The sequence below is a fragment of the Thalassophryne amazonica genome, unplaced genomic scaffold (genome assembly GCF_902500255.1).
Source record: "Thalassophryne amazonica unplaced genomic scaffold, fThaAma1.1, whole genome shotgun sequence".
Classification (NCBI taxonomy): domain Eukaryota; kingdom Metazoa; phylum Chordata; class Actinopteri; order Batrachoidiformes; family Batrachoididae; genus Thalassophryne; species Thalassophryne amazonica.
The window spans coordinates 271,261-297,173 of NW_022986266.1; the positions used below are offsets into that span (position 1 = coordinate 271,261).

General features: G+C 46.1%; 1 protein-coding gene across 1 annotated transcript in view; it reads right to left on the reverse strand.

The window, feature by feature from the left end:
- LOC117505898 (alpha-tectorin-like) overlaps window positions 1-25,913 on the reverse strand; it is a 160,159-nt gene that overhangs the window by 83,748 nt on the left and 50,498 nt on the right. The window contains exons 3-5 of the mRNA XM_034165433.1: window positions 20,689-21,069; window positions 12,637-12,923; window positions 2,352-2,632 (exon numbers count right to left, since the gene is read on the reverse strand). Of these exons, the coding sequence (XP_034021324.1) occupies window positions 2,352-2,632; window positions 12,637-12,923; window positions 20,689-21,069 (949 nt within the window). The remainder of the gene's footprint in view (window positions 1-2,351; window positions 2,633-12,636; window positions 12,924-20,688; window positions 21,070-25,913) is intronic.

Below are 25,913 nucleotides of genomic sequence, written 5' to 3' on the forward strand. Positions count from 1 at the left end.
TTGGAAATAAGAAGGCTTTCAACTGTAAAATAAAGCCTTAATTTCTGAATATATCAGGAGCTACACAGGCAGAAGGAGCTCTTTATACTGGAAGACTTTGACGGAGTTTTGTTCTTTCACTGAGAGACCCTGTGGCTCAGCTCACTGCTGGCGGGGGCAAGCAGGCAGCAAGTCTGTTCAGCACAAACACAGCCTGGATCCCGGAGGGGGGGGGGCTCACAGTTTGAAAACCACTGCACTACAAATAGACAAACTGATCTATTATATAGAGATCAGTGACATGGCCACAATAATGGTGACTTCAAAGCTGGATAAAAATAGCAAGAATGTAAAACCAATAAATTGTGAGACCATCCATCCATCAATTTTCTTCCGCTTTATCCGGAGTCGGGTCGCGGGGGCAGCAGCTCAAGCAAAGCCGCCCAGACCTCCCGATCCACACACACCTCCCCCAGCTCCTGACACATCTAGTCCAATTTGCAAAGCAAGGTATTTACAGAAAATTGCTGAAATTGACAATAAGGACTCGTACACGATCGGAAAAGAAGAACGGTGCTCGAAGAGGAAGCGCTCCCAGCCATCACCTTCCCAGATCTCGACAACTATTTGGTATACGGTGTGAGTGCATACACGTTAGAGGAAATGAAAGCCTACAATTGTCGTGTAAGTGCAGACGAGGATGATTCGGGCTGCTGCCGGCGGAACAATCACACGAGGATTTACGCTGTGCCCACAGTTGTTGCTCTGATCCACAGCAGCAGCAGCGCTGGCATTTTTATTATTACTGAGCCAATATAATGAGTGCTAAAAATCAGGCTGAAACCATGTGGTGTTCTGCAGCCTGTGCAAAAAGCATCTCTGCGTTATGCATCGCCAGTTAGTACAGGACGGATCAAACCATCTTCCTCTGTCCTGTGCGCACTGGTCTCAAAAAGTCTTGGCGCTGTCGAGAAGGCTTGCAAGAACATAAATGTGACAATTTTCATGCGCTCACAGTGATATAACGCCAACCCCGTGTGCATCCATGGGAAGCCTACTCTGTGTGCCGCCTGCTTGTGTTGTAGGTTAAGAGTTGATGTGCAATGGTCACAAAAAAAAGTTGACGAACATAATGAAGAGCGAGTGTGTGTGTGTGAATATGTATGTATGTGTGTGAGAGACAGAGCGAAAAAAAAAACCAGTTAAACATCAAGTTTTACTTCTTGCTTTGATGACCAGTGACAATATGTGCCTGGAATGTCAGTATATTGTTGCTTGGGACGATATGTGCCGGCGTCTAGTTTGTTAACAAACTGAATCAATGACCTGTAAAATTTGATTGACACACAACATGACGGCTAGCGCAAAGGGGTATAGATCCCATCTATAACTGAAACCACGAGAGATTCCACTTCAGACAGCTGCAGTCACCACAAAGCTTATTCCAGAGGCAGCTGCAACCATCCCTGGGATCTCTCCACAAGTCTGCTGCTGACATCACATCCACGTCTGTTCCACAGCCCCCTCCAGGGTTTGCTGTCACCCCAGAGACTGCTCCAGTTTACCTTCTGTGTTCTTGGATTGCTCTTGTTCCTGTCTCTGAGGTGGCCAACTACCAGCACTCCTGAAGCAGCTGTAAAGCCCCGGGGCTTTTATCTGCCATGGACTGCCCACTGGACTACCTGTGCTTCCATCTTTGATGCAACCTGTTAGCCATGTCCTTGGAGAATTGTCCCCCCCCAGATGACCTACCTGCTCACTTGGACCCCCAGCCAATCTGACTGCTGACTCTTCGCCATTATATTTGACTGCTCTCTGTTGGCCATCCCACAATCCCACCACCCCACCAAGCCCAGAACCTGTTTGTCTTCTGTTGGCTGCTTGGGTGTAACCTTGATAGTCCGTCACTGGTGGTGCACTGGGTGCACCACCAGTTTAAGCAGAACCAGATTCACTGGGACCTCATGTGACGTGAGACTGTTGACATTCAGCCCAGGTAAGCGCATGCATTAAACAATAAACACAATGTCTGTGCCACAGGGATGTGACCAATAGGTAGGCACGAACCCCTCTGTTGGCGTGTTTGGGTCGGGCACGTGGCACAGGAAGTGTTCATTTGGAATACCAAACTCTGAAAAACAAATGAAGTCATACATACACATACAAACACAAAGAAAGTGTGGCGATGTGATACAAAATCATGTCGTTCAGTCGGGAGGAACTTAATAAAGACAGTTTTTGTGTTTTGTGTTATATTTGGAGACATTTTTTTCTTTCGAAACCAATATCATTTTGGAATTCATTCAGAAATGATTACTAAATCATCCTGTAGTTTTAAAAATGTGCGTTACTGTGTGTGGTGGTGCCCTTACAGCAGTTCTCCTGCGTGATCCACTTGGTGGTGAGAGTTCCCAGTGAGCGGCAGGCCTCTGCGTACGCTGCGAGGGAGCCACAGACCTGAGCCTTCTGGTGATTGTAACAGCCGTCCAGATAGCAGGACTGGTAGAAGGGGTGAGGATCCAACAGGCCGTGACACGGCTGGAAGAAGCCTTTCAGCTGAGTGAGCTTCTGGCAGGCATCTTCAGCTTGCAGGGCCATCACTGCAGTGTTGTCACAGGACTGGGCCAGCGCCACGTACTGAGTCTCATCACAACTACACAAAGAATATCCATCTGCAACAGTTATTCTTCAAGCAACAAACACTGATGTCCAGCTGTGTCCAAAGTATAGTAAAGCTCAAAATCCTTATACGAGGTCTGTCCAAAAAGTATCGGACCTTTTTATTTTTTTTTCAAAAACCATATGGATTTGAATCACGTGTGATTGCATCAGCCAAGCTTGAACCTTCGTGCGCATACATGAGTTTTTTCACGCCTGTCGGTTGCGTCATTCACCTGTGAGCAGGCTTTGTGTGAGCACTGGTCCACCCCTCTCGGCAGATTTTTATTGCGAATAAATGTCTGAACCGTTTGGAGCTTTGCTGCATCAATTTTTTTCCAGAAACTGTGAGAGACCTCCAGGTGGACACCGTTCGGAAAATTCAAATGGCTTTGAGGGACGATTTTATGGGGATTACACAGATTAAGGAGTGCTCCAGCCGGTTTAAAGACCGCCCACAGCTGCTGAGAGCGCGCCACGCTCAGAGTGCCGATCGACAGGCTGAAACCCCACTGAACCAACCAGATCATTTCCAACGTGAAGGCTTTGTTGATCCGGGACATCGTCTGACTTACACAAAAATGGCAGGAGACGTGGACATCAGTACTTTTTCGGCACATTCCACTGTTACAGGAGTTTTTTTCATGGAAAGAAAAGCTGACGGATGTGCCACCATGCCGCTCATGGCGCGGCACAAAACCACCTCCGTGTTGGTCTCACAGGACGGCTTTGAGATGGCTTTCAGACGGCTGTCGGTGGGTTTTCAGTCGTGTGACTAACCGAGAAATTGTGGATGAGCCTGGACATGCCAGAACATGTCTTGTGAGGCTTCATCACGGTGTTGGTTTGCGCCATGCAGCTCCACCGCGACGCGCAGAATTCCTCCGCACATCTGTCTCAATGTGCCGAAAAAGTGCTGATGTCCACATCTTCCACAATTCCTGTGCTAGTCAGAGGACTAGCACAGGCGTTCAGTTTGGAAATGAACAGCACATTCAACTGTTACAGGAGTTTTTGTCATGGAAAGAGGAGCGGAGGAATTCCGCGCGTCGCGGCGGTGCCGCATGGCGCGAAGCAACGCCGTGATGAAGACTCACAGGACATGTTGGGGCATGTCCAGCTCATGCACAATTTCTCGGATAGTCACACGACTGAAAAGCCACCGGAAGCCATCTGAAAGCCACCTGAAAACCGTCCTGTGAGACCAACACGGAGGTGGTTTTGTCCCGCGCCATGAGCGGCACGGTGGCGCAATCCTCCACTTCTCTTTCCATGAAAAAAACTCCTGTAGCAGTAGAATGTGCCGAAAAAGTGCTGATGTCCATGCCTTGTGCCTTTTTTGTGAAAGTCAGATGACGTCCCGGATAAACAAAGCCTTCACGTTGGAAATGATCTGGTTGTTTCAGCGGGGTTTCAGCCTGTCGTTCGGTGCTCGGAGTGCGCCACACTCTCAGACGCTGTGGGCGGTCTTTAAACCGGCTGGAGCACTCCTTAATCTGTGTAATCCCCATAAAATCTTCGCTGAAAGCCATCTAAATTTTCCGAATGGTGTCCACCTGGAGGTCTCTCACAGTTTCTGGAAAAATTTGATGCAGCAAAGCTCCAAATCGTTCAGACATTTATTTGTAATAAAAATCCGACGAGAGGGGTGGACCACTGCTCACACAAAGCCTGCTCACAGGCAAGTGACGAAACCGACAGGGGTGAAAAAACTCATGCATGCGCACAAAGGTTCAAGCTTGGCTGATGCAATCACACGTGATTCAAATCCATGTGGTTTTTGCAAAAAATAAAAAGGTCCGATACTTTTTGGACAGACCTCGTAATATCTTTTATCTCCATAAACACACAAACTCATTGCCAACACTACACATTCTATTCCAAATCAAAACATGAAGAAAAATTCATCTAATTTGTTATAACTTGAAGAAAACAATAAAAACACCGTCAAAGTCTGACACTGTTGTGGGCATTTAAAAAAAGCCTGGACAGTTGACCTGAGAACCATAAACATACTAAATAACTTCAGACTATTGTGTCCACCCGGAGTGATCAGCCCAACTCCAACACTCCTCTCCTACACCACCTGCAAGAAAACTGCACCGGTGGCAGAGTATGAGGAAGCAGAGACAGGGTTTCTGTGGCCGGACCTGTGCCAGGCTGAGAACTAGCCCCTGTAGGACACCGTTACCATCAATCCTGAGGGCAAACATCCAGTCACTGGAAAATCATTCGGGCCACTTCCGACTGGATTTAACGTCAACATGAAAGGTTTTCACTGAGATCTGACTGAACATGACTGTCACAGATGAAACTGTTAGATTTGTGGGGCTAACTACCTTCCAGGCTGACAGGAGCAGCACCCTCAGTAGAAAAACTCACACCAGTGGGGTTTGTATATATACAGTTCACCAGGAAAGCATTCACAGTGCTTCACTTTTACACAATTTGTTATGTTACAGCCTGTTCCTATTTTGGAATACAAAACAGATGAAAAATATTTTTTTGTTGATCGAAATTCTACACACAATACCCCAGAATGACAGCTTTTGCCATGAAGCTCAATTGAGCTCAGGTGCCTCCTGTTTCCACTGATCATTCTTGAGATGTTTCTTCAGCTTAATTGGAGTCCACCTGGGGTAAATCCAGTCAGCGCACAAACCAAGCAAGAAGTCAAAGGAATTGTCTGTAGATCTCTGAGACAGGATTGTCTGGAGGCACAAATCTGGGGAAGGGAACAAAAATATTTCTGCTGCTTTGAAGGTCCCAATGAGCACAGTGGCCTCCATCATCTGTAAATGGAAGAAGTTCAGATCCACCAGTACTCTTCATAGAAATGGCCGCCCGTCTAAACTGAGCGATCGGGGGAGAAGGACCTTAGTCATGCAGGTGACCAAGAACTTGATGGTCACTCTGTCAGAGCTCCAGCATTCCTCTGTGGAGAGAGGAGAACTTTCCAGAAAGACAACCATCTCTGCAGCAATCCACCAATCAGGCCTGTGTGGTAGAGTGGCCACACGGAAGCCAGTCTTTAGTAAAAGGCACATGGCAGCCTGCCTGGAGTTTGACAAAAGGCACCTGAAGGACTCTCAGACCAGGAGAAACAAAATTCTCTGGTCTGATGAGACAAAGATTGAACTCTTTGGTGTAAATGCCAGGTGTCATATTTGGAGGAAACCAGGCACCATCCCTACAGTGAAGCATGGTGGTGGCAGCATCATGCTGTGGGGATGTTTTTCAGCTGCAGGAAGTGGGAGACTAGTCAAGATTGAGGGAAAGATGAATGCAGCAATGTACAGAGACATCCTGGATGAAAGTGTACAGAGGGTGACTGGTATTGTCCATAATGTCCAGCAGTTTGTCCAGTGTTCTCTTCTCTGCCACTCTCACCAGAGAGTCTAGCGTCATTCTAACCACAGAGTCAAGCCCGCTTGATCACTTTGTCCAGCCCGGATGTGTCTTTCTTGGATATGCTGCCCCCCCAGCACACCATGGTGTAAAAGAGGATGCTGGCTACTACAGACTGGTAGAACATCCAAGAAGTTGGGATCCACCAAGACTCTTCCTAGAGCTGGCCATCTGTCTAAACTGAGGGTTTAGGAGAGAAGGGCCTTATTCAAGGAGGTGACCAAGAACCCAATGGTCACTCTGTCACAGCTCCAGCATTCCTCTACGGAGAGAAGAGAATGTTACAGAAGGACAACCATCTCTGCAGCAATCCACCAATCAGGCCTGTATGGTAGAGTGGCCAGACGGAAGCCACTCCTTAGTAAAAGGCACATGGAAGCCCACCTGGCAAAACCTTGACAAAAGGCACCTGAAGGACTCTCAGACCAGGAAAATTCTCTGGTCTGATGAGACAAAGATTGACCTGTGGAGTCCCTCAAGGCTCCATTCTAGGTCCTACTGTACATGGTGCCTCTCCACGGTATCTTTCAATGGATCAATCAATGACCCAATGCAGCCATTATTGGATTGTTTGAGTGAGGTAAAATCTTGGATGAGTGCTAACCTATTAAATCTTAATGAATCCAAGACTGTTTGGGGGAGCACTTCCACAGCCTGCTCTGCTGATGTCCTGGCTCCCCTCGGTTCCAACATTCACTCTTTTGTGAGGAACCTTGGTGTGACTTTTGACAGCCATTTTAAATTTGATAAGCAGATCAGTGCTTTTGTTAGAACTGCACAGCCAGCCAAGTCTGCTAGCCAAGTCCAAGCCATATTTCTCTAGGACTGACCTTGAGAAGGTTATCCACACCTTCATCACAAGTAGACCAGATTATTGTAACTCTATGTACATTGGCTTAGATCAAACTTCTCTAAATCGCCTCCAGTTTATTCAGAACGCTGCTGATTGTCTTCTTTCAGGAAAGAAAAGTCTAAATTTGAAACCTCAATACCACACACAAATTGCAGTTGGTCTATTCACACTCACATCCAGTAGATGGCAGTGTTCTCTGTATTTTGACGGGGGGGGGGGGGTTGTAATGAGAGCAGATCATTTGAATTTCCCATAATGCCATTTGGCCAATGTGTCTGTTTAATGCTCAAACCTTCAGAATTAGTGCATTACTTTAAAAAATTTGTGCAATATCATAATTTCACTTTGTAAAAATGACAGAGTTGCCATTAATTTCAATAAACTGCCTGGAATGTGTCAGTTTTAAGTGAAACCATAAGTAAAAGGTACTTTGCGCTTCATGTCTTCTGCCCACTGTCTGAGTGGATGCATGTTGAAAGTAAACACTGCTTTTTTTTTTTTGTAGTGGTGGGCTTAGGTGCACAAACACAGATGCTTTGGCTTTTTGTTTCTTTTTGGTTTGTGATCGCCTTTGAATTTACCCAGCAGCACTTGTGGTGCTTAAGCTTGAAATTTGGGCAAAGGGGGCCTATGAGCTGGGCACACTATGATACATGTATGTATCCTGCCTGTCAGCTAATGCTCCACATGACGGACGGACCGTGCGGATGTTGTACTGTCCGGTGGGTTGGTGTGCTGGCCGCAGAACGCCACGTCATATGGGATTTATATGTCGTGGTGGGAAATGCTTTTGTGAGCTGACGTTGGGAGCTGACAGCAGGATGGAAGGTGTTCAGGACAGGCTGCTGCGTGGTTGGTGTTTGACACATGCCTGGAGGCATGATAGGTGTATTACAGCTGTCACATCCTGGTCAGCTATGTTGTGTGGCGGTGTGCTAGGCCTGTGACACACATCGACTCGCCATACGCCAACAACATGCCGCACGTACCTGCACGTCGTGTTACAGCTGTGATGATCATAATGTCTTACATACTGTACATTATGTAACCTATGAGAGGGGGTGACAATGTGTCTATTAAATTCGGTCCATCATGAACATAACAGCCCATCCAGATGTGCTGGCTGTGCTGAACAGCAATCACACTGCACTCCGACCGCCATTTGAGCTGTCACCACTTTGACCGCACCTCGACAGTAGGCTGTGCTCTACATTTTGGCTGGCTGCGTGATTGGGCCCAGCTGTTGAGAGTGCACTGCTGTTGGAGGTCTGTGGAGTGCGCCTCGACTTTGGCCGAGTGTGGGTGGAAAAGCCATTTGGGTGCCATTCTCCCTCATTCAGCCTCTATTGTAAAGGCTGGCTCGGTCAGGACATTCGGGCCAGTATTTGATGTGGCCGAACATTTCATACAGCCCCTCGACTGCAGTCCGAATAGTTCGACTTACATACAACTTGCCATAAGAATATTATGACTGCAGTCAGATTGCGGTACGACTGCAACTCAACCGCTGTTCGATTGCTTTCCAGTGTGAGAGCAACACGAATGCAGAGTGCATGTGCTCTGGCTGCTCTGCTGTGAGACTGCTGTATGAGAGCCTTTTCCTATTGTGTCTCCGTTTTGTGGAATGATCTCCCTGTTTTAGTGAGGCAGCCAGACTCTGTGGAGAGACTTTTAAGTCACGCCTGAAGATTAATATGTTGTTTACTATACTTTTATTCTTTTGTTGTTGTTTTTTTTTGTTTTTTTTTACCTTTTTAACTTTTTATTATGTTTTTAACCTTTTCATTATGCTCTTTGATTTTTTGATTTGTTTTGTTTATGTGAAGCGCCTTGAGACGACACTATCTTGATTTGGCACTCTATAAGTTTAATAAATTGAATTGAAATGGCAATTACGAGGCATTTGAGTGCAGTCTGAATTTGACTGACTGTTGTGCAAATTCTCCTTCATGCGCCATTTGGCTTCATTCATGCGAGGTGTGAAGGGGCCTTAAGGTAAGGAAAAACTGATTTCAGGAAGAGACCTCAAGCAGACCAACTACTTTAGCCAAACTAAGAATAAGACAAAAAAAAAAAAAAAAACTACAACAAAGAATTGCCAGACATGTAAAACACAACTGCTGCAAATTTGAAACAACATGAAATTCTGAGTATTTGAGGAGCAAAGAAGGGTAGAGGATCTCTAGTTTGTCAACAAATGCATGCGAAAATTACCGAAATGTTTATAATAAAAAAAACAGTGGGCCTCATTCATCAATATCTTAAGAATTTTCTTAGATTCCTTCTTAAGCTGTTCCTAAGAATGTTCTTAAGAAAGCTCTACATCAGATTCATTAGCGTGTTCTAAACCGCAGGATTTTTGGCATCTGCGTTCTTAAGGTGATGAATCCCCTCTCCTCAAAGTGAAAGCGCGTGGCTGGTGAGTCTAATTAACTCAGAACTCAGAACTCAGAAGAAGTTTATTGCCATTGCCAATGAACAGGATTCACAGACTAGGAATTTGCTTTGGTATGATGGTGCAACATTAAACAGAGAGCAATATAAAATGCTAAGATAAAATATGTGCTAAAATAAGATAAAATATGAAATAGAAATATGAAATATGAAAGGTTATGTACAACGACACAAACAGAACAACAGTGCAGTGGGAGGAGTGCAATTAAAAACCAGAGTATATTGTCTAAAGTGACCCGTGATAAAATGATAAAGTGACAGAGTTAAGGTTAAGGTGACTGAGTTATGAGGTGTTCATGAGTTTAACAGCAGACGGGAAGAAACTGTTCTTATGGCGGAAGGTTCTGGTCCGGATGGACTGTAGCCTCCTGCCCGAGGGGAGTGGTTCGAATAAACCGTGTGCAGGGTGAGAAGGGTCAGCTGTGATCCGACCTGCTCGGCCCAGAGTCCTGGAGACGTGCAGGTCGTGGAGAGATGGAAGGCTACAGCCGATCGCCTTCTCAGCAGAGGCCACAATGCGCTGCAGTCTGTGTCTGTCCTTGGCTGTGGCCCCGGCGTACCACACCGTGATGGTATCAGCAGAGGATGGACTCGATGATGGCCGTGTAGAACTGCACCATCAGCTGGAGAGGCAGCTTGGCCTTCTTCAGCTGCCACAGGAAGTACATCCTCTGCTGGGCCTTCTTGATGAGGGAGCTGATGGTTGACTCCCACTTGAGGTCCTGGGTGATGGTGGTGCCGAGGAAGCGGTGATAGTCCACAGTGGTGATGGGGCTGTTGGTGAGGACGAGGGAGGGCGGGGGGGCTGTGCCCTTCCTGAAGTCCACGATCATCTCCACTGTTTTGTGGGCGTTGAGCTCCAAGTTCTTGCTGCTGCACCAGGTCACCAGCCGGTCCACCTCCCTCCTGTAGGCAGACTCATCCCCATCCGAAATGAGTCCGATGAGGGTGGTGTCGTATGCAAACTTGATGAGCTTTATGGAGTCATGGCTGGAGGTGCAGCAGTTAGTGTACAGGGAGAAGAGCAGAGGGGAAAGGACACAGCCCTGTGGAGATCCTGTGCTGAGAGCCCGAGTGTTCGAGACATTCTTTCCCAGCCTCACATGCTGACTCCAGTCCGTCAGGAAGTCTGTGATCCACCTGCAGGTGGAGTTGGGCACGTGGAGCAGAGAAAGCTTGCCCTGGAGCAAAGCCGGAAGGATGGTGTTGAATGCAGAGCTGAAGTCCACAAACAGGATCCTAGCGTAGGTTCCTGGGGAGTCCAGGTGCTGCAGGATGGAGTGCAGGGCCAGGTTTATGGCGTCATCTACAGACCTGTTGGCTCTGTAGGCAAACTGCAGGGGGTCCAGGAGGGGGTCGGTGATGGACTTCAGGTGGGATAAAACATATGATAACATATGACTGTCATACGTAACAGCCCATCAGTGACCATAAAAGGGCATGACGCTGCATGTCCCTGACCAGATGCAGATCATAAAGAGGAAACAAAATGCCAAAAGCAAAAGGAAAATCTATTTGAGTGCAGCAGACAAAGAGAAAAAAGAACTGTGGCAGTTCAGAGGTGGAGGTCCTGCTGCAGGAAATCAGCAAAAAAAAGAAATGGTTCAATTCAAAATTTGACACCAAAAAAGATATCTCAAAATCCTGACGGGGGATGCAGTGGACTGGAGGGGCAACAGCCGACACCCAAAGCTGCCAAGGTGGAACAGCACGTCATCATCAGGGAGACGGAATTCTCAGGTATAGGAAAAAAATCTAGATCATTTTATATTTAATATTCCCACACCCTACTTTTTAGGAGTAGCATCGACTGAGTGTCTGGATACAGACCTGGGCCCAGAAGCAACACTTCCATCCCCTCCCTGCACGGCTGCTACTTCACTTCATTAATGTTAAAGTGTTGGTACACATACTGAAGTTCACCAGCTGCCTTGTAAATGTGAGTTAATTCAACTGAACATCAGTTAACTCACCTTAAAGATAAGCTTCATTTCAACTCACAATTAGTGAAGACAATGGACAGCTTTACGTTCAGATTTGAAGACATATAGATTGAGTCCAGTATGCTAAACTTGCCATTATAAGTGTAGTAAATGAGAAGACATAAGTTGACTTATCTTAATTGAGCTATCATTTTTTTACAGGATACATTTAATTTATTTTAATATAACCCCAATTACATTGAAGTTGGAATTGTAAAATGTAAATAAAAACAGAATACAATGATTTGCAAATCCTCTTCAACCTATATTCAATTGAATACACCACAAAGACAAGATATTTAATGTTCAAACTGATAAAGTTTATTGTTTTTGTGCAAATATTTGCTCATTTTGAAATGGATGCCTGCAACACGTTTCAAAAAAGCTGGGACAGTGATATGTTTACCACTGTGATACATCACCTTTCCTTCTAACAACACTCAATAAGTGTTTGGGAACTGAGGACACTAATTGTGATTGTCATGACTGGGTATAAAAGGAGCATCCCAAAAGGCTCAGCCGTTCACAAGCAAAGATGGGGTGAGGATCACCACTTTGTGAACAACTGCGTGAAAAAATAGTCCAACAGTTTGTCACAGTCTGAGGTTGTGTCGTAGTCTGAGGTTGTGTCATAGTCTGAGGTTGTGTCATTGCCTGGGGTTGTGTGGGGTTGTGTCATAGTCTGGGGTTGTGTCATAGTCTGAGGTTGTGTCATTGCCTGGGGTTGTGTGGGGTTGTGTCCTAGTCTGAGGTTGTGTCATAGTCTGGGGTTGTGTCAAAGGCCTTTTTCAAAGGTAATTTACACTTCTGTGATGGCAGATTTAAGGCAGAAAATCATACCGTGATTTTAGAGCAACATGGGCTGCCTGTGAGTGGACATCTTTTCCAGGGACGTCCATGCATTTTTAAAGTAGACAAGGTAAAACCACATTCTGCACACATTACAAAGGCACGGCTGCAGAAAGGGGGGGGGGGGCACAGAACTGGTCTACCTGTAGTCCTGACCTTTCCCCAAGAGGGAATATGTGGAGAATTTTGAAATGAAAAATCCAATAACCCCGTACTGTTGAACAGCTTTGACACACGAACATTCCCAGGTCAGGACAGGAAATCTCGCAAATCAGTTTGCGAGATTTCCAGCTATCAGCAAGAACCAACCTGTCATCAGTTTGGTTCTTCCTGATAGCTGGTCAGATTTGTCTTTGGACCACTAAGAAACAATGTTCTTATTCCAAAAGAATGTCAGAATTTCAAACATGAATTGTGTACTTTACAACACATTCCACTGTGGACTTCACCCACCTGTTCTGCATACCATTAGTCTTCCAGCTCTGGGTCAGCTCCAGGGCGCTGACAGCTGGCTTGCCCCTGGATGTGATGTAGTCATCACTGGGGTCACTGTTGAAATTACCACAGAGGCCACACACTTTGTTCTGTAGCCGCTGTCCCATCGTGATACTGAGGGTGTTGAAGCGATTGTACCGAACCTGGATGTCCTGGGGTGTGTCAATGACAATGAAACCTTCAGATGTAAACAGACGTGTCATCAGCCCTGTTAGAAATGGCACAGACACTGGAGTGCCATTGACCTGTGAAGACATAGAGGCCTTAGATATTCATTGTTAATCGTATGTATTATACTGCGTTTACACATAGGCAGGACACGTTACGAATGTCATATTTGCATCATTCTTGGCACATTCCTGACATTCTTAATGTGACTTAATGCATGTGAATAGGTTTCTTAATAGTGTGTGTTGGTGCGTGATATTCGTGATTTTCGTGGAGCATGTTTTTGGCTGTCAAAAAAATCTTCCATGAATGTCACACACCACCCTCATATCGCCTCATGTCGTGGAGGTTGCAACTGAGCGTGTTGATCCATCTTGATTAGTGATGATCCTTAATAGAGCGTGACAGCGTTCTTCTCTGATGTGCGCAATTAAACCCTGCTGCACCGCATTCGGTTTCATTGCTGCAATATGCTGAAGGAGGACAGTGACGCCAAGTCGGCTAAAAGTCTCGTTCCAATGCTCCTCAGCGCACTCCTGCAGGTGTTCCACCTGCTGCATGTGCCTGATGTTTGGGAAAACAAGCGAGATGAGAGCCATGTGGAGCCACACATCTGGTTCTGTCTCCTCCTCCTCTCTGCGCCACTCCATGGCACAGAGCCCAACTAAGCATGCAGTCACAAAGTTCTTCTGCTGTGCTTTGACCGAAACAAATTGTCATTAAACTTAATAAAACAGGGATGAAGTGGAGGTGTAAGAGTCACTAGATGTTCAGAGGAAACAGTTATTTCTATATTTATTTATGTTCATTGTTAATTGGTTTAATGTTTTCTGTTTTGTTTTATCAGCATTAGTGAAGGTTACAAATGATTTTCTTATGGCCTCAGACAGTGGACTCATCTCTGTGCTTGTTCCGTTAGACCTCAGTGCTGCTTTTGATACTGTTGACCATAAAATTTTATTACAGAGATTAGAGCATGCCATAGATATTAAAGGCACTGCGCTGCGGTGGTTTGAATCATATTTATCTAATGGATTACAATTTGTTCATGTAAATGGGGAATCTTCTTCACAGACTAAGGTTAATTATGGAGTTCCACAAGGTTCTGTGCTAGGACCAATTTTATTCACTTTATACATGCTTCCCTTAGGCAGTATTATTAGAAAGCATTGCTTAAATTTTCATTGTTACGCAGATGATACCCAGCTTTATCTATCCATGAAGCCAGAGGACACACACCAATTAGCTAAACTGCAGGATTGTCTTACAGACATAAAGACATGGATGACCTCTAATTTTCTGCTTTTAAACTCAGACAAAACTGAAGTTACTGTACTTGGCCCCACAAATCTTAGAAACATGGTGTCTAACCAGATCCTTACTCTGGATGGCATTACCCTGACCTCTAGTAATACTGTGAGAAATCTTGGAGTCATTTTTGATCAGGATATGTCATTCAATGCGCATATAAACAAATATGTAGGACTGCTTTTTTGCATTTACGCAATATCTCTAAAATCAGAAAGGTCTTGTCTCAGAGTGATGCTGAAAAACTAATTCATGCATTTATTTCCTCTAGGCTGGATTATTGTAATTCATTATTATCAGGTTGTCCTAAAAGTTCCCTGAAAAGCCTTCAGTTAATTCAAAATGCTGCAGCTAGAGTACTGACGGGGACTAGAAGGAGAGAGCATATCTCACCCATATTGGCCTCTCTTCATTGGCTTCCTGTTAATTCTAGAATAGAATTTAAAATTCTTCTTCTTACTTATAAGGTTTTGAATAATCAGGTCCCATCTTATCTTAGGGACCTCATAGTACCATATCACCCCAATAGAGCGCTTCGCTCTCAGACTGCAGGCTTACTTGTAGTTCCTAGGGTTTGTAAGAGTAGAATGGGAGGCAGAGCCTTCAGCTTTCAGGCTCCTCTCCTGTGGAACCAGCTCCCAATTCAGATCAGGGAGACAGACAGCCTCTCTACTTTTAAGATTAGGCTTAAAACTTTCCTTTTTGCTAAAGCTTATAGTTAGGGCTGGATCAGGTGACCCTGAACCATCCTTTAGTTATGCTGCTATAGACTTAGACTGCTGGGGGGTTCCCATGATGCACTGAGTGAGTGTTTCTCTTTTTGCTCTGTATGCACCACTCTGCATTTAAACAGCATGTCTTTTTCCTGGTTCTCTCCCTCAGCCCCAACCAGTCCCAGCAGAAGACTGCCCCTCCCTGAGCCTGGTTCTGCTGGAGGTTTCTTCCTGTTAAAAGGGAGTTTTTCCTTCCCACTGTAGCCAAGTGCTTGCTCACAGGGGGTTGTTTTGACCGTTGGGGTTTTTCCGTAATTATTGTATGGCCTTGCCTTACAATATAAAGCGCCTTGGGGCAACTGTTTGTTGTGATTTGGCGCTATATAAATAAAACTGATTTGATTTGAATACAGATCGATGCTAAAAAATAATTTGTAACCTTTTATGAGAAATTTTAGTCATTTCCCACATCATTAATATTACGGTAAAATACACACTTATGAAAGCTCACTCCACAATTTATTATTTATTTATTTAACCAGCAGATAATCCTTTGTCAGCTTGTCGCTGCACCCGAACACTGCACAAAACAGCATTTTCAGATCACTTTAACCGAAGTTTAAATTCTGGTGGATTAAATAGAAATTGATGACAAATGCAATTGAGAATAAGCAATACACTGTAGGGATTTTCTTTGATTTACAAAAAGCATTTGATACTATCGATCACACTTTACTATTGGACAAATTACAGATGTACAGTATTTAGAGGATTAGCACAGGATTGATAGCTAGCTATTTATACAACCCCTGGCAAAAAGTATGGAATCACTGGCCTCTGAGGATGTTCATTCAGTTGTTTAATTTTGTAGAAAAAAAGCAGATCACAGACATGACACAAAACTAAAGTCATTTCAAATGGCAACTTTCTGGCTTTAAGAAATCTGTGGACTGCAGATGGGCAGGGAGATAGGGCTCCCTCTGTGGCGCTTACCTCGCCTGTGCAGGTTCGAGCACTAGATGGCTCCCTGCTCCCTCCGATCACACATAAGACACACCTGTAACGCTGGTGGTGTCAGGAAACCACCGGGAGGTGATCGAGTTTTTTGTGACTCAGGCCCACTTCCCGTGTGGTTTTAGGTTTTCCCTGGATGTTGAAGCACAAGCCCCGGATTGATTGGCCGTCCGGGGTGGTGGTTCAGTGGAGCGAGACCTGCATCGGGTGTGTCTAGGTTCCTCGGTTCCTCCCGGCTCCCTAAGCTAAGGAGGAGGTCAGAGTCCCGCCCAATCTGGGGACGGTGCCGGTGGAGTACCACGACCTTGTCGACGTGTTCAGCAAGGATCTGGCGCTCACACTCCCCCCCCACCGTCCGTACGATTGTGCCATCGATTTGGTTCCAGGCAGTGGGTTCCCGTCCAGTAGACTGTACAACCTCTCACGGCCTGAGCGCGAATCAATGGAGACCTACATCCGGGACTCGTTAGCTGCTGGGTTGATCCGAAATTCCACCTCCCCGATGGGCGCAGGTTTCTTTTTCGTGGGTAAAAAAGATGGCGGACTTCGTCCATGCATCGATTATAGGGGGCTGAACGAAATCACGGTTCGCAACCGATACCCGTTACCCCTGTTGGATTCGGTGTTCACGCCCCTGCATGGAGCCAAGATTTTTACCAAGCTTGATCTTAGAAACACGTATCATCTGGTTCGGATCCGGAAGGGAGACGAGTGGAAGACGGCATTCAACACCCCATTAGGTCACTTTGAGTACCTGGTCATGCCGTTCGGCCTCACAAACGCCCCCGCGACGTTCCAAGCCTTGGTTAACGACGTATTGCGGGACTTCCTGCACCGGTTCGTCTTCGTATATCTAGACGATATACTCATCTTTTCTCTGGATCCTGAGACTCATGTCCGGCATGTACGTCAGGTCCTGCAGCGGTTGTTAGAGAACCGACTGTTTGTGAAGGGCGAGAAGTGTGAGTTCCACCGCACTTCTTTGTCCTTCCTGGGGTTCATCATCTCCTCCAACTCCGTCGCTCCTGATCCGGCCAAGGTTGCGGCGGTGAGAGACTGGCCCCAACCAACAAGCGGTAGGAAGTTGCAACAGTTCCTAGGCTTTGCTAATTTCTACAGGAGGTTCATTAAGGGCTACAGTCAGGTAGTTAGCCCCCTGACAGCCCTGACCTCACCAAAAGTTCCCTTCACCTGGTCGGATCGGTGCGATGCCGCGTTTAAGGAGTTGAAACGGCGCTTCTCGTCTGCACCCCGTTCTGGTGCAGCCCGATCCTAGTCGCCAGTTAGTGGTTGAAGTGGACGCCTCGGACTCAGGGATAGGAGCCGTGCTGTCCCAGAGCGGGAAGACCGATAAGGTCCTTCACCCGTGTGCCTATTTTTCCCGCAGGTTGACCCCAGCGAACGGAACTATGACGTCGGCAATCGAGAGCTCCTTGCGGTGAAAGAGGCTCTTGAGGAGTGGAGACATCTGTTGGAGGGAACGTCCGTGCCATTCATGGTTTTCACTGACCACCGGAACCTGGAGTATATCAGGACCGCCAAGCGACTGAACCCCAGGCAAGCCCGCTGGTCACTGTTCTTCGGCCGTTTTGACTTCTGGATCACCTACCGTCCCGGGACCAAAAACCAAAGATCGGATGCCTTGTCCCGGGTACACGAAGATGAGGTCAAAACGGAGCCGTCGGATCCCCCGGAACCCATCATCCCGGAGTCCGCTATCGTGGCCGCCCTCACCTGGGACGTGGAGAAAACCGTCCGGGAGGCCCTGACACGAGACCCGGACCCCGGAACCGGACCGAAGAACAAACTCTACGTCCCACCAGAAGCCAGGGCTGCAGTTCTGGACTTCTGTCACGGTTCTAAGCTCTCCTGTCACCCTGGGGTGCGAAGAACCGTGGCAGTCGTCCGGCAGCGCTTCTGGTGGGCGTCCCTGGAGGCCGACGTCCGGGGTTACATCCAGGCCTGTACCACCTGTGCCAGGGGCAAGGCGGATCACCGTAAGACACCGGGATTGCTACAGCCGCTGCCCGTGCCTCATCGCCCCTGGTCCCACATCGGCCTGGATTTTGTCACGGGTCTCCCGCCGTCCCAGGGAAACACCGTCGTCCTCACGATAGTGGACCGATTCTCCAAGGCGGCCCACTTCGTGGCCCTCCCGAAGCTCCCAACGGCCCAGGAGACAGCGGACCTCCTAGTCCACCACGTCGTCCGTCTGCATGGAATACCATCAGACATCGTCTCCGATCGCGGTCCCCAGTTCTCCTCGCAGGTTTGGAGGAGCTTTTGCCGGGAACTGGGGGCCACGGTCAGTCTCTCGTCCGGGTACCACCCCCAGACCAACGGACAAGCAGAACGGGCAAACCAGGAGATGGAGCAAACCTTGCGCTGTGTGACAGCCGCGCACCCGACGGCCTGGAGTACCCACCTGGCCTGGATCGAGTACGCGCACAACAGTCAAGTGTCGTCCGCCACCGGCCTCTCCCCCTTTGAGGTGTGTTTGGGGTATCAACCCCCGTTGTTTCCGGTGGTTGAGGGGAGGTCGGTGTGCCCTCGGTCCAGGCCCACCTACGGAAGTGCCGTCGGTGTGGCGTGCCGCCCGTTCTGCTTTGTTGAAGGCCCGGACGAGGGCGAAGAACCATGCAGACCGGCGGCGGGCCCCGGCTCCCACGTATCGTCCAGGGCAGGAGGTCTGGTTGTCCACCAAAGACATTCCCCTTCAAGTGGACTCCCCGAAACTGCAAGAACGATACATCGGCCCCTACAAAATACTCAAGGTCATCAATCCCGCCGCAGTGAGGCTCCGGCTTCCGGCCTCACTGCGGATTCACCCGGTATTCCATGTGTCAAGGATTAAACCCCATCACACCTCACCCCTCTGCACTCCGGGTCCGGCGCCACCTCCTGCCCAGATCATCGACGGAGAGCCGGCTTGGACCGTGCGCCGGCTCCTCGACGTCCGACGAATGGGCCGGGGTTTTCAGTATCTGGTGGACTGGGAGGGGTACGGCCCCGAAGAACGCTCCTGGGTGAAGAAGGGCTTCATCCTGGACCCGGCCCTCCTGGCCGACTTCTACCGTCGCCACCCTGACAAACCCGGTCATGCGCCAGGAGGCGCCCGTTGAGGGGGGGGGTCCTGTTGTGTGGGCCGCTGAAGAGGAGGTACTGCTGGCCCACCACCACTAGAGGGCGCCCTGCCTGGAGTGCGGGCTCCAGGCACCGGAGGGCGCTGCCGCCTTACAGGAGCAGCCAGGATGACAGCTGTCACCCATCACCGGAGACAGCTGATCCCAATCAATACGGAGGTATATCAGCAGGACGGCATCTCCACCTCATTTGCCGAGATATCGCCTTACCAAAGAGGTAACCATTTCAGCCTGCACATACGTGTGTCTTTACTTGTATTCTTGTTTGATTGTCTATAGGACAGCTGACTACTAGACAACATTCGGATAAGTACTCACCTTCCTACATTGTTGTTGACGAGAGGTGGAGGTGGACTCTCCACCCTCCGTGTTACTGGGTGCAGCCGCATCCACACCTGACTGTTTCTGTTTCTTGCCAGCAGTACCGGATCCGACGAGCGGAGGCAGTGGCCACCTGGGAATTCGGGACTTGGCGGCTCCAGTATTCCCGGGGTTCGGTGGCAGAGGAAATCGGGTTGGACGTCTCCTATCGTCGAGCCTGCCCACACGACACCGTTGTAATTGGACTCCATTTCGATATTGTAACCGGTTGTATTTGTTGTGCCTGTTTCACAACAGTAAAAGCAGTGTTATTCGACTCCTCCATTGTCCGTTCATTTGCGCCCCCTGTTGTGGGTCCGTGTTCCTACACTTTCATAACAGTTCAGTCCCATGTACAGGAAAAGTCACCTAAACCATCATCGTATAAACTGGACATTCACAGTCACCAGAGTTTTTGTTTTGTTTTCCATGTAATAAACATGGTATATAACAGATTTTGTACAACGGATTTTCGCTCATATTGGATAAAATGTCTCGTCAGATTGCAGTGTATTTCCATTAAAAACCCCGAGCATGTGGTAGTCATTTGCTGTGTTCAGACTCGGACCTACAGCCTGACGTGCACCTGTTAAATCAGACACAAACGGCTGTGATCTGACACTTTGCTGCCTTCACTTCTTTGTCTGCCATCATATTAATATTATAACAGTTTTTACAGTGTGCATGCTGATTACAAATGGATCAGAAAAGTCTGCAACTTTACAGCACGAAGTTGTAAAAGAGGAAAATGTTCAGTTTACCTTTGATTTGGAGGTGATTATTGTAGAAAGAAAAACTTATTGAGGGTCAAATTAATCCAGAATAAAGCAAAATCCAGAGAGGGAGAACTTTAAACTGTCACACGTCATTGTATGACAGAGTTACAGAGTTACAGAAGCATAAATCAGGCTTTAAATTAATTCAATAAATCAGCATAAATGATAAATTTATGTAAATTTGATTAAAGCTTAACTATTTTTATATTTATCTGATAGCACCTGTACCTGGATGTGTTGCTGTTTGTGGTTAAATGATTTAAAAAAATGTTGAAAACATTAAAGGTTCATTCAGTAGTTCAGTGCAGTTGAACCCACAATGGCGCTGTGTTCTGAGTTGACGCCGCTCTCTCACTTAAGGCACTCGAGTTCGTAGGATTTGTTCTTACCTGAGTCCTGGATAGGAAAACATTCATGAATGACACAATCCTTGTAAAAACTTCATAAGCAGGACTTAGCAACAAATTTGTTTTTAAGTACGGTTCATGAACGAGGCCCGTTGTTACTGTGAAGAAAATTCTCTCTTACCTTCACTGTATTGCCAGATATGAGTATGTTCTCCTCATTGATGTACAGGTAGACATGAGAGATGGTGGTCAGGTTAGGTGTGCTCCACTTATCAAAATTTGCAATGATCTGGAAGGAGAGGTCAGGAAGTTTATGACAGTTTGTGGACAAGACAAAGGAGCAGGAGGCCGGGAGTCGCAGTGAGGCTCCATCAAACGTCTTGAAGACTCCTCCACCAGACGCCACACAGTGTTGGGAGCGACGCGCAGAGCAGCCTCGGACTCCATGGCGCAGAGTGCACTCTTCCTCACTTTTGCAGCGCCTTGGGTCACACTGAATCAGGTTTCGTCCAATACACTGGCAGCGTTTGGTGCAGTCCATGTTCCAAAAGAGCTGTTTGGGCTGAAGGAAACAGAGCTTCCTTAAGAATTTAAACTTACAGAAAATCAGGCAGTGCAGTCTTGTTTGAGAGCAGGCACTAAAGGGGTAAAATATGATGCATATGATGTAATTTCTCTACTTCCAGGGACAGAAACACGACACTTCCTCTGAGATTTTGGGCAAATTACATGCAAACAAAGTGAAAATACAAAGAAAAAGTGATGATGTGGTGGAACGTGGACATGTGCTATGGTGTTTATGATCTGTGTCGCAGACTGAACAGTCCGCCCCTAAAAACTGGCCTGCCCTGCCTTGTGCATGCATCGTTTCTGAGCGTCAGTAGCAATTCTACGATTATCACCTCATTTCTGCTTCAAACTGCCTCCAGTCATCATCTATCTCAGCGACAGATATCTGAAGCGTTTGTACAACAATCTTTTCCAGACAAATTCAGCATTAGTTCATCATAAAAGATGAGAGAAACGATCAGAGGGCCACAGCAACTGCTGCGACACCTACGTCATTTTAGAGTGCCAGTAAAGACTCTGTAATAATCGCCTTGTTTCTACTTAAAACTGACATTAGAATGATTTAAGAGGTTTTACTTGGTTAATTATCACATTATTCCCTTTGATCATGTCAGACAAGCTGCTGTGGTCCAAAATGACGGGTGCACAGTGAAGGCAGGGCGGATGAATTTTTAGGGGGGACACCAAAGTTCAAACATGTCGAGATGGTTTTGCAGGTCAGAGAACGTAGCTACTCTGGTTAGCTGTGTTGGCTAACACTTAACAGCACAACGTCTCCCATTTGTCTCGTCTTCCCTTCTCCACCGGGAACTGAAAAAACTGTACTTTTCACGACTGCTTCAGTGACTGCAGCTGAAAACAAAACAGTTCACCAGAGCGGCTGTCCCAATAAAGCTGGGCTTACACTGTGCGAGCTTTGACCCTTTTTGAGACGATTTTTCACTCATGCAAGAATTGTTTGGGCTGCGCCGAGTTTCAGCTTAATCGTGCGTCCTGCATCGCGAAGTATACTCGGAGCAACCACCTCCCGTACGGCAATCGTATGGTCGGATGAAAATCAAACCTGTTTGATCTTCTGAGAGAAAATTATCTACTTTGTTTAGGCCTCTACTGGTGGTTGGCTCTCACTGCGGTATTGTATCACTTCCTGTTCCGGAGCACAGCGGTGTTTTTCTGTATCTGTTAGCTGTTTAATCTGCACAGTTAGATTGATCGAGATAACTAGATAACGATTTGTTTCACAGTGTAATCTTCACGTGCCTTAACTAAAGCACTCCCTCTGCTGAATCACCTCTAAATTATTTACACATTATTCACTTTGTGTGTTTTTAGGAATCCGCTAGCACAGCTACTAGCTCTTAGCCGGTTTAGCATGGCGGCTTCTCCTGTCTCTCCTGCACTTTTCTGCTCTGGGTGTGAAATGTTTAGTTATTCCTCGGCTTCCTTTAGCAGTAATGGTACTTGTAATAAGTGTAGCTTATTCATAGCTTTGGAGGCCAGGCTGGGCGAATTGGAGACTCGGCTCCGCTCCGTGGAAAATTCTACAGCTAGCCAGGCCCCTGTAGTCGGTGCGGACCAAGGTAGCTTAGCCGCCGTTAGTTCCCTTCCAGCAGATCCCGAGCAGCCAGGAAAGCAGGCCGACTGGGTGACTGTGAGGAGGAAGCGTAGCCCTAAACAGAAGCCCCGTGTACACCGCCAACCCGTTCACATTTCTAACTGTTTTTCCCCACTCGGCGACACACCCGCCGAGGATCAAACTCTGGTTATTGGCGACTCTGTTTTTCGAAATGTGAAGTTAGCGACACCAGCAACCATAGTCAAATGTCTTCCGGGGGCCAGAGCAGGCGACATTGAAGGAAATTTGAAACTGCTGGCTAAGGCTAAGTGTAAATTTGGTAAGATTGTAATTCACATTGGCAGTAATGACACCTGGTTACGCCAATGGAAGGTCACTAAAATTAACATTGAATCGGTGTGTAACTTTGCAAAAACAATGTCAGACTCTGTAGTTTTCTCTGGGCCCCTCCCCAATCGGACCGGGAGTGACATGTTTAGCCGCATGTTCTCCTTGAATTGCTGGCTGTCTGAGTGGTGTCCAAAAAATGAGGTGAGCTTCATAGATAATTGGCAAAGCTTCTGGGGAAAACCTGGTCTTGTTAGGAGAGACGGCATCCATCCCACTTTGGATGGAGCAGCTCTCATTTCTAGAAATCTGTGACTATCCAGGGTTGGGACCAGGAAGCAGAGTTGTAGTCTTACACACCTCTCTGCAGCTTCTCTCCCTCTGCCATCCCCTCATTACCCCATCCCCGTAGAGACAGTGCCTGCTCCCAGACCACCAATAACCAGCAAAAATCTATTTAAGCATAAAAATTCAAAAAGAAAAAATAATATAGCACCTTCAACTGCACCACAGACTAAAACAGTTAAATGTGGTCTATTAAACATTAGGTCTCTCTCTTCTAAGTCCTTGTTAGTAAATGATATAATAATTGATCAACATATTGATTTATTCTGCCTTACAGAAACCTGGTTACAGCAGGATGAATATGTTAGTTTAAATGAGTCAACACCCCCGAGTCACACTAACTGCCAGAATGCTCGTAGCACGGGCCGAGGCAGAGGATTAGCAGCAATCTTCCATTCCAGTTTATTAATTAATCCAAAACCCAGACAGAGCTTTAATTCATTTGAAAGCTTGACTCTTAGTCTTGTCCATCCAAATTGGAAGTCCCAAAAACCAGTTTTATTTGTTATTATCTATCGTCCACCTGGTCGTTACTGTGAGTTTTTTCAGACCTTTTGTCTCACTTAGTGCTTAGCTCAGATAAGATAATTATAGTGGGTGATTTTAACATCCACACAGATGCTGAGAATGACAGCCTCAACACTGCATTTAATCTATTATTAGACTCAATTGGCTTTGCTCAAAATGTAAATGAGTCCCACCACCACCCACCACTTTAATCATATCTTAGATCTTGTTCTGACTTATGGTATGGAAATTGAAGACTTAACAGTATTCCCTGAAAACTCCCTTCTGTCTGATCATTTCTTAATAACATTTACATTTACTCTGATGGACTACCCAGCAGTAGGGAATAAGTTTCATTACACTAGAAGTCTTTCAGAAAACGCTGTAACTAGGTTTAAGGATACGATTCCTTCTTTATGTTCTCTAATGCCATATACCAACACAGTGCAGAGTAGCTACCTAAACTCTGTAAGTGAGATAGATTATCTCGTCAATAGTTTTACATCCTCATTGAAGACAACTTTGAATGCTGTAGCTCCTCTGAAAAAGAGAGCCTTAAATCAGAAGTGCCTGACTCCGTGGTATAACTCACAAACTCGCAGCTTAAAGCAGATAACCCGTAAGTTGGAGAGGAAATGGCGTCTCACTAATTTAGAAGATCTTCACTTAGCCTGGAAAAAGAGTCTGTTGCTCTATAAAAAGCCCTCCGTAAAGCTAGGACATCTTACTACTCATCACTAATTGAAGAAAATAAGAACAAACCCAGGTTTCTTTTCAGCACTGTAGCCAGGCTGACAAAGAGTCAGAGCTCTATTGAGCCGAGTATTCCTTTAACTTTAACTAGTAATGACTTCATGACTTTCTTTGCTAATAAAATTTTAACTATTAGAGAAAAAAGTACTCATAACCATCCCAAAGACATATCGTTATCTTTGGCTACTTTCAGTGATGCCGGTATTTGGTTAGACTCTTTCTCTCTGATTGTTCTGTCTGAGTTATTTTCATTAGTTACTTCCTCCAAACCATCAACATGTCTATTAGACCCCATTCCTACCAGGCTGCTCAAGGAAGCCCTACCATTAATTAATGCTTCGATCTTAAATATGATCAATCTATCTTTATTAGTTGGCTATGTACCACAGGCTTTTAAGGTGGCAGTAATTAAACCATTACTTAAAAAGCCATCACTTGACCCAGCTATCTTAGCTAATTATAGGCCAATCTCCAACCTTCCTTTTCTCTCAAAAATTCTTGAAAGGGTAGTTGTAAAACAGCTAACTGATCATCTGCAGAGGAATGGTCTATTTGAAGACTTTCAGTCAGGTTCAGAATTCATCATAGTACAGAAACAGCATTAGTGAAGGTTACAAATGATCTTCTTATGGCCTCAGACAGTGGACTCATCTCTGTGCTTGTTCTGTTAGACCTCAGTGCTGCTTTTGATACTGCTGACCATAAAATGTTATTACAGAGATTAGAGCATGCCATAGGTATTAAAGGCACTGCGCTGCGGTGGTTTGAATCATATTTATCTAATAGATTACAATTTGTTCATGTAAATGAGGAATCTTCTTCACAGACTAAGGTTAATTATGGAGTTCCACAAGGTTCTGTGCTAGGACCAATTTTATTCACTTTATACATGTTTCCCTTAGGCAGTATTATTAGACAGCATTGCTTAAATTTTCATTGTTATGCAGATGATACCCAGCTTTATCTATCCATGAAGCCAGAGGACACACACCAATTAGCTAAACTGCAGGATTGTCTTACAGACATAAAGACATGGATGACCTCTAATTTCCTGCTTTTAAACTCAGATAAAACTGAAGTTATTCTACTTGGCCCCACAAATCTTAGAAACATGGTGTCTAACCAGATCCTTACTATGGATGGCATTACCCTGACCTCTAGTAATACTGTGAGAAATCTTGGAGTCATTTTTGATTAGGATATGTCATTCAATGCGCATATTAAACAAATATGTAGGACTGCTTTTTTGCATTTGCGCAATACCTCTAAAATTAGAAAGGTCTTGTCTCAGAGTGATGCTGAAAAACTAATTCATGCATTTATTTCCT